Genomic DNA, 8,957 nt, shown 5'->3' with positions numbered 1-8,957 from the left:
TCAGTCATATAATGCAGGTCGATGGTCACAGTCTCAAAACACAAGCACAGAGTCCAAATTAAAACAATTCCCCATCGTCCAAATGAAACAATTCCCCATCATAAGTACACATTGATGGCCTAAGACACGAAACGAGCGGTTTGTGTGAGAAAACGAACAGTATTTATATCGTTTTTACCTCTTGTAACCACAGCCACGTCCAAGTGATCTGAGGGCGCGGGCGCTTCGGTCTGCGCAAGCACCGGAAAGCGCCGGAAGTGATCTCTCGCGCCTGTACGTCACTCATTGTTTACACAGAGATTTCGGAAGTGTTACCTTTCACTGTGAAGATCTAAACCTATTTAGATATACAGGAAATCGCAATGGAAGACGATTTCGATATATCAACAGACAACGTTGAATTTTTTCACAACCATATTTATTTGAACCAGAATACACAGATCAAGAACTCAGAGCGATGGAGGAAGCATCCGCTGCAGCAGCACGTCTTCAAGCCTCAGAGAGACAGAGATCTCTTCAAAATTGGTGGTGTTCTTGTAGCAAGTGTTGTGAGATGCCAACAGAAGTGGAGAGCATATGTTGTCAGCTTTACAAATAGAAAGGACACATACAACGTTGTTCACATAATGTTACCTCCGTTGGATGCGAAAACATCATAGGCACAGCTGATGATGTCAGTACTAAGCGATCCACTCCTTGGTTTATAAAATCATCAGGGGAAAAATGATCGCTGCAGACCCTCCTCAACTTTAGTAAGTTTATGGGTGTGTTGATATCCAGCCGAAGAGCGATCAACCATAACTTCAAGAGAGAAGGCTCATAAATTGGGAATTCGTGAAAACACCACTCCCGGATGAGTTCGCGCGAGCATACGTAATTGTTTTCTTTTACGATGGTTGAAACATCCCGGATAAGCGCAAATTAGTACCATTTCTATTAGCCGTCTTACCTACAATCTCTGTTCTTTGTAAACAATGAGTGACGTACAGGCGCGAGAGATCACTTCCGGCGCTTTCCGGCGCTTGCGCAGACAGAAGCGCCCGCGCCCTCAGATCACTTGGACGTGGCTGTGGTTACAAGAGGTAAAAACGATATAAATACTGTTCGTTTTCTCACACAAACCGCTCGTTTCGTGTCTTAGGCCATCAATGTGTACTTAAGATGGGGAATTGTTTCATTTGGACGATGGGGAATTGTTTTAATTTGGACTCTGTGCTTGTGTTTTGAGACAGTGACCATCAACCTGCATTATATGACTGACAGACAAGAACGGTTTGACCTAAAAATATCAAAATTGAAACTACTGCGGAAACAAAGACACCTACATCTTGGATGCCCTTGAGGTAAGCTAAAACATATCAAAAATTTATTTCAAAGTGAACTATCCCTTTAATCTCCACCACATCTCAGGTTCTTTTGTCAGTTTGAGATGGCTCAAGCTTTGTAGCATGCCATGTTTTCCTGCTGATAGTACCCATTTAATGTTTGGGTACATAGGGGTCATGAAGTTATGAACAAGGCTGTGGAATTCTAGATATTATCAGAGGGAAAAGTGTGCTGTTAAAACAGCCTCACGCCACCATCAGCAGCCTAAACATTGATTTAAAGCATTATGTATTCAGGCTTTCTTGCTGGTTATGTACAATTATGATTGTACTTCTTGAATTTTACTGCAGAAAGCCAATTCTGTCCAAAGTCAATTACACTAACTTTCTTCTCGATTCTAATGTTCAGTTTTTTAACTTCAACAAATGCAGACAAAATGCACTAAGTAGATTAGGGGTCACCAAACTTTTTTCTCTGGGGGCCACATTATCGTTCTTGACTGTGATGGGGGGGCCGGGTCAGCTATATAACATAGAATTGTATGACCCAGACCAAAATGACCACCAGCAGGCCTCATTGTGTAGTAGAGATTACCATTTTTCTGTCCTGAACACTGACAGTTATCTGACAGTTCTCTGCGCGTGCGTTGTCTGTCACTGCTTGATCTCGAGCATGTCGGGTGACGAAAATTCGAAAAAATGTAACTGAAAAAATCAACAAAATACCAGATGCAGACATGTTATTATTTTCCAAAAAGCAATTAAAAAAAATAGGCCATGACGACTTTTGGGGATAGCCTCATAGGGCCGTTTCAAGTAGTGGGGGGCAGATGGGCTGGGGGGCCAGTCAAAGGGGGGCGGCGGGCCTGAGTCGGCCCGCGGGCCTTAGTTTGGTGACCCATGAAGTAGATAGCATGTGAGGATATTTGCAATAACGAACATGTCAATAGGTGTAATATTTTGTCTATTAAATGAATGTCTGCATATATTGCAAGATGTCTGTTTCCTTTGTTTGTGTAATTGTGTTTTAGACACCTGGAAGAGCCACCTGTGGCAACTCAACATGGGTAGCAGCAAAGGAAGTGTCAAAAAAAGCTAGTGATCGCCTAGATGAGGAAGGCATGGAGATCGCTGTGTGCCGGCATGGCTTTTTCTTGAGGGGACTCAATATGTACCGTGGCAAAGTATTCGCCTACCCACTTTATCTACAGCAGGACCTGGCAAGCCGCCATAACGTACATTTTTTTTGCACTGATCAGATGTGTAGATACTGGCCCTATCTGCAGCGGGTGGAGGGCCAGTTTAGGGAGTTTGGGCGGCTCCTCAACATGAAGCCGCTACTTTCGCTGCTCCACACCAAAGCCCACTCTGCAAAGTGTGAAGCAACACCCAAACTGGAGCGGGTAATACCCTTGGTGAAGAGGTACAATGGTCTCTAGAAGAGGTAAATAGCTTCCTCTCCAAGGTGGCTTTGACTACCAAGTACATGACAAAAGCTGGTAAGTATTATCGTGTAGAACATGAAAAAATGAACAGTGGAACCCTCCATCTGTACACCCAATATCTGCTGTTTCAGTAGCTTACACTTGATCACAGCCCAAAAAACATCACACAATCAGTTCACTATTCTCCATGGTTTCATTATTCACAGTCCTACAGACCATCACCCACAGGTAGCCTACTAGGGATCTACTGTACACAAGTTTGGCCAAACCATAGCTGTACCTCATATCCAAGAAATAGCATTGTAATTAGTATTAGTTGTTGTGTAAATATGTGTATGAATTGCTTTACAGCCAGGATGGACATAATCACTATACACGTGCTTGGGTGGAACCAGAGGAAAACAGAAACCTTGCACATCACACTCAGCCAACGATATCACAAGGTCTACACAAAAATCCTAACCGAAATAGCGTTCTAGTCAGAATATGTTGCATTATGTTCATGTAGTGTCTTTTTGGTTATTTATTGTGTTTTTTTTTGTGGATTGCTATTCTTTTTGTAGGTGGTACAGAAAAAACAGATAGAGGAACAAAAACTCAATGAACTGATGGCACAGCTGAACTGCACACCAGAAACACAAGACCAGTGGGTGACAGATGTGAAAGAGTGGGCACTAAGAGGTACGACAACAATGCTGATAACCAGTCAATAGTTGCTTTTCCATCCAACCTTTTAATGCACATTGGAACTATTCAAATAAGAAATCCCGGTTGGAAACACGTGAAATGCACATAATGCATAATGCACATAGATAATTGATTCGCTAGAGGGGGTTGAATTAACTCTTGATGCGCATAAGGTATGATCAGAATCAGAATCAGAATCAGAATCAGAAAGAGCTTTATTGCCAAGTGTGCTTGCACCCACAAGGAATTTTTCTTGGTACTGAAGCTTCCAGTGCACATATACAAATACAAATACAACAAGAAACATAGTAATACAAATTCTAAGAATAAAATAGTATAAAAAAAAATAAATAAAAAAAATAGTATAAAAAGTAAAAAAAAGGGGTCACAGTTGGGTTTAGTCTGAATAAACATTTACAGATTATGAACATATTTACAGTATTTTGAGAAGTTTGAATAATATAAATATAAATATCACCTGAGTTAGAGAATATTACACTAGACAGTGGGAGTCTAGTGCATGTTACAGATTATGAACATATTTACAGTATTTTGAGTAGTATGAATAATATAAATATAAATATCACCTGAGTTAAGAGAATATTGCACTAGACAGTGGGAGTATTGCACTTGCAGGCATATGCCTTGGGGGGCATGTTAAGTGTTCAGAAGGGAAATGGCCTGTGGAAAGAAACTGTTCCTGTGCCTGGATGTTCTTGTGGCCAGTGATCTGTGTCGCCGTCCTGACGGTAACAGTTCAAACAGGGGGTGTCCAGGGTGAGTGGAGTCTGTGATGATTTTACCTGCTCTCTTCCTCACTCTGGAAGAGTACAGGTCCTGGAGGGTTGGCAGGGGGGCACCAATAATCCTCTCTGCTGTCCGGACTGTCCGTTGTAGTCTCCTGATGTCCGATTTGGTAGCTGAACCAAACCAGACAGTGATGGAAGTGCTTAAAACAGAATCAATGACGGCTGAGTAGAACTGGATCAGCAGCTCCTGTGGCAGATTGAACTTCTTCAGCTGGCGAAGGAAGTACAGTCTCTGCTGGGCCTTTTTCACAATGGAGTCAATGTGATTTGCCCACTTCAGGTCCTGAGAGATGGTAGAGCCCAGGAACCTGAATGACTCCACTGCTTCCACAGTGCTGTTCATGATGGTGAGAGGGGGGAGTGCTGGGGATTTTCTCCTGAAATCCACAATCATCTCCACTGTTTTGAGCGTGTTCAGCTCAAGGTTGTTATAGCTGCACCAGACAGCCAGCTGTTCAACCCCCAGTCTGTAAGCAGACTCGTCACCATTTTGGATGAGACCGATGACGGTGGTGTCGTCTGCAAATTTCAGGAGCTTGACAGAGGGGTCTTTAGAAGTGCAGTCATTAGTGTACAGGGAGAAGAGCAGTGGGGAGAGAACGCACCCTTGGGGGGCGCCAGTGCTGATGGTGAGGGTCCTGGATGTGAGCTTCCCCAGTCTCACTCGCTGCTGCCGGTCTGTCAGGAAGCTGGAGATCCACTGACAGATTGAGGATGGCATGGAGAGCTGAGTCAGTTTGGCTGTGAGAAGATCAGGGATGATGGTATTGAAGGCCGAACTGAAGTCCACAAATAAGATCCGTGCATAAGTCCCAGGTCTGTCAAGATGTTGCAGGATATAGTGCAGTCCCATGTTGACTGCATCATCCACAGACCTGTTTGCTCTGTAAGCAAACTGAAAGGGATCCAGAAGGGGTCCAGTGATGTCCTTCAGATAGGCCAACACCAGTCTTTCAAACGACTTCATGACCACAGACGTGAGAGCGACAGGTCTGTAGTCATTAAGTCCAGTGATTTTAGGTTTTTTGGGAACCGGAATGATAGTGGAGCGTTTGAAGCAGCAGGGAACTTCACACTGCTCCAATGATCTGTTGAAGATCTGCGCGAAGACTGGGGCCAGTTGGTCAGCGCAGGCTTTTAGACAAGCAGATGAGATGCCGTCTGGGCCTGAAGCTTTCCTAGTCTTCTGTTTTTTGAAGACTCGGCTCACGTCCTCCACACAGACCTTAAGCTCAGGTTGGATGGCAGAAGGGGGGAGGAGAGGGGTTGCAGGAGGTGATGGTGGATGTGTGAAGTGCACATCAGAGCGGGTGTGAGGTGTGAGTCTGGGCTTCTCAAACCTGCAATAGAATGCATTGAGAGTGTCAGCCAGTTGTTGATTCTCCACAGATCGGGGGGATGGTAATTTGTAGTTGGAATTAAGTTGATGTAAACAGTTTATTTGCATACATTCACATTTGTTGTATTGTGACACCTCATGTTTTAATGGTACAGCTGGTTAAACGTCTTTAAGAAAAAGTAATTCTTAATGCACATAACACATGGATGGAAAAGCAAGCAGATGCACGTGTTCGTAAGCCACATTTTCATGAATGCGCGTACAATATGCAAATGAGTTAGATGCAAACGCAACTATAGGTGATGAAAGCAGATGATTAAAGGGCCTTTTCAAGGGCATGTACAGGGTAACAAGAAAAACATAATTTTCCATCTTAGGCAAAGGTAAAGGAAGCCTGGAGAAACAGCAGAGCAAAATCGTGGGACTGTTTCTCAGTTTGCAGCAGAAGAGGAAAGATCTACATTCTCGTAACGGTCTGTATAATGTTAGCTCCAAAATGACCTACACCATTTGAGCATTCCCCTGTCTCCTCCACATCATGTCAGTGAAGAAGATTTTCATATCAATAAGGTTGGCATGATTGTTATGGATATGTTTTCTTGCACACTCATGTTGCAGGCAATAGTACCCAAAAACTTAGGGAAAGACGGCAGATATCCACACTTAAAGACAACCTGACAGAAGCCATCTCACTGTACAACAGTTCATCGGACCAGAAAACTGACCCTGAGGAGGCAACCAGTGGAAGAGGAGGCTACATCTGGCCCTGGGAGGATGAACCAAATGGTCAGACCTGACAATTTCAACACAGTTGAACTCTTAAAGATTACTCTTACATTGACAGCGGTTTGAAGTTGCATTATGATTACAAGAGAAGGGATCAGTTTGTAATCAGCGTAAACTGTTACTTGTTTCCATTTTTATGTTTTGTCTACAGCTGGGATTAGAAAGATGTTTGACCAGGTGATGCTTGTGAGTAGACTGGTGGAAGAAAAAGACATCCTCCTTTGTGAGATAACGCAGCATTGTCGTAACTTGCAGAGTAAAGTTGAGGAGTTGCAAACTGTCATTGACACCGGAAGCCATTTAAGTAAGTAGTCAAATAACATTTCCCCCTCACACTGAATTCATGAATGATGGTAAACTGCATACCAGTGCTTTGTCATGTCATTTTTATTTTTCAAATAAAATATATTCTGCAATCTCTTGTAAGGCTGTTCACAGACGCTGTCCAAGGAGGGAAGCAGAGGCCTGCGTAGCAGACTACATCACATTACACATCACCTGCAAGAAGTCAAGAGAACGTACACCTTGATCTTCAGGGATCAACTTGACAATGACTATTTCCATTACACAGAAGATGACCATACAAACGAAGACAGCAGTGAGGAGGAGGAAGACGAGGAGGATGAATTTACAGAAGAAGAGGAAGACACAGCAGAAGACTGACTTGCAATATATAGATCGGTAGATACTTTCAATTGAGCTCTTAGTAGAGCTAGCATTCTTTGTCTCCCAGTTGTGCCTGCAGGCCTGTTAACACCTTTCACAGAGCTCCAATCACTGGTTCAACACCACTCACTCACTCACTCACTTACTCGCACACACACACACACACACAGACACACACACACACACACACACTCTCACACACTCTCACTCTCAGACACACACACAAACACACACACACTCACTCACTCACTATTCACTCACACACACACACACTCTCACACACACTCACACACACTCTCTCACACACTCTCTCACACACACACACACACACACACTCACTCACTCTCAACACTCACTCACACACTCACACACTAAAAAATTACTTTATTAAAGAACCACTATAAAGCCAAAACAATCTCTGTTACCATAAATTATACATGTATCTCTGTAAAGCTGCTTTGTAACAATCTACATGCTTAAAAGCGCTATATAAATTAAAGCTGCAAGCAGCATTTATCGGGGTTCAAGCAGTTAAGGCCTTTAAGGCCCTGTTACAGCCACCCAAATGCAAAAGTTAAACTTTTTCGATAATTATTGATCTAGAGAGTCCAGAGAATTGTCCTAGACTGGTCTGGTTTCGATCGGGCGAAAAACCAGGGACTAGTTCGCAAAAGTAGGTTTTGGACAAAATGCGACAGCAGAACATTTTTCCTGCCTAAATCGAATTTGGAGATAACCATTTTGTCCGCCTTGAGCCAGGGATCACAGTGGTGTAAGGCACTTGAGTTATGAGCGATTTTGTACTTTTGGTTGCTGTAGCGCCACCTATGGGCCAATCGGGGTCATACTCTGATAGGTTGTCCCCAAATTGAGGCCTACCATTGTTGTGGCAAATTCATAGTTCTTTTTGGTTCAGGTCTCAAAGAAGTTTCTCAGAGTCGAGGTTCCAGGTCAGAAGAATTAACTTTATTGACAAGCAACTGATGGCGCTTTTCCACTGCATGGTACGGCTCGGTACGGTTCGACTCGCTTCGCTTTTCCACTGCGTGGTACGACTCGGCTCGGTACGGCACGGTTCGGTTCGCTTTAGCTCGGTTGCTTTTCCACTGCAGTTAGTACCGCTTCAAAGTGGGTGTGACTGATCGTTATAGTTGCCGTCTCTACTGCCATGACATCATCATATTAAATGCGAATTTTTCATTCCGGGTTTCCCCATCCGCTCCTCGGCAACCAACGAGAGGAACGTCTGCACCTCGTCCACTGACCACGATTCAGCCATTTCTTTTTTTTAAGTTTATACTCTTTTTTTTTTTTTAAGCAAATACTTTTAAAACAGGCGCTATAGTGTTGGCTGTTGTCTACTGGCTATTTAAATCTAGCGGGTTTAGTGTCTCGTGTTGTAAATACAATGACGCTGGTAGTGATGATTCTGTCTGACCAATCAGTGATCTGCAGTGTTTTCACGTCACATTTTAGTATCGGTACGGTACGCTTGGACCCGAAGCGAGCCGTACCGTACCGTACCATGCAGTGGAAATGCGTCATAAGTGAGCCGTACTGAACCGAACCGTACCGTACCATGCAGTGGAAAAGCGCCAAAGCGTGCCGTACCGAACCGAACCGTACCGTACCATGCAGTGGAAAAGCGCCAAAAGTGAGAAGCCGGCTGGCCATCCGGACATCTAAAGTTACAATGGCCAGTGTTCATGTCTTATACTTTTTCTTATCGCTAGGTGCCCAATGGGCACCCTCAAATCCATCTCTTCCCCTCTGTCACGCCTGGTGACCTTGGCACAGTTAGACATGTCTTCTCTATTGGTCAAACCCCACATAATGGTGCTTTGTTTCATACAGTATTTCAACACTCTGCATGTCTGGGTATTTTTCCATTTTCTCATCC

General features: G+C 43.7%; 1 protein-coding gene across 1 annotated transcript; it reads left to right on the top strand.

The window, feature by feature from the left end:
- The first annotated feature begins 2,793 nt into the window (after window positions 1–2,793).
- Window positions 2,794–7,193, top strand: LOC309491508 (uncharacterized protein). Its single transcript, XM_082190560.1, has 7 exons — window positions 2,794–2,824; window positions 3,122–3,213; window positions 3,334–3,451; window positions 5,983–6,078; window positions 6,224–6,391; window positions 6,543–6,695; window positions 6,819–7,193. Exons 1-7 carry the CDS (start codon window positions 2,812–2,814, stop codon window positions 7,052–7,054), a joined length of 876 nt encoding a protein of 291 aa, XP_082046686.1. The 5' UTR covers window positions 2,794–2,811; the 3' UTR covers window positions 7,055–7,193.
- The last annotated feature ends 1,764 nt before the right edge of the window (window positions 7,194–8,957 follow it).

Source organism: Leuciscus leuciscus, assembly GCF_965113295.1.
Source record: "Leuciscus leuciscus genome assembly, contig: HAP1_SCAFFOLD_296, whole genome shotgun sequence".
Taxonomy (NCBI): Eukaryota; Metazoa; Chordata; class Actinopteri; order Cypriniformes; family Leuciscidae; genus Leuciscus; species Leuciscus leuciscus.
Note: the sequence above shows the minus strand (reverse complement) of the source record. Positions and strands in the feature narration are given on the sequence as shown.

Excerpts from the sequence above, each read along its gene's own strand:
- LOC309491508 (XM_082190560.1), top strand. Across the intron at positions 6,079-6,223 it reads AGATCTACATTCTCGTAACG|GCAATAGTACCCAAAAACTT; the intron begins GTCTGTATAATG and ends CTCATGTTGCAG. Across the intron at positions 6,696-6,818 it reads TGACACCGGAAGCCATTTAA|GCTGTTCACAGACGCTGTCC; the intron begins GTAAGTAGTCAA and ends ATCTCTTGTAAG.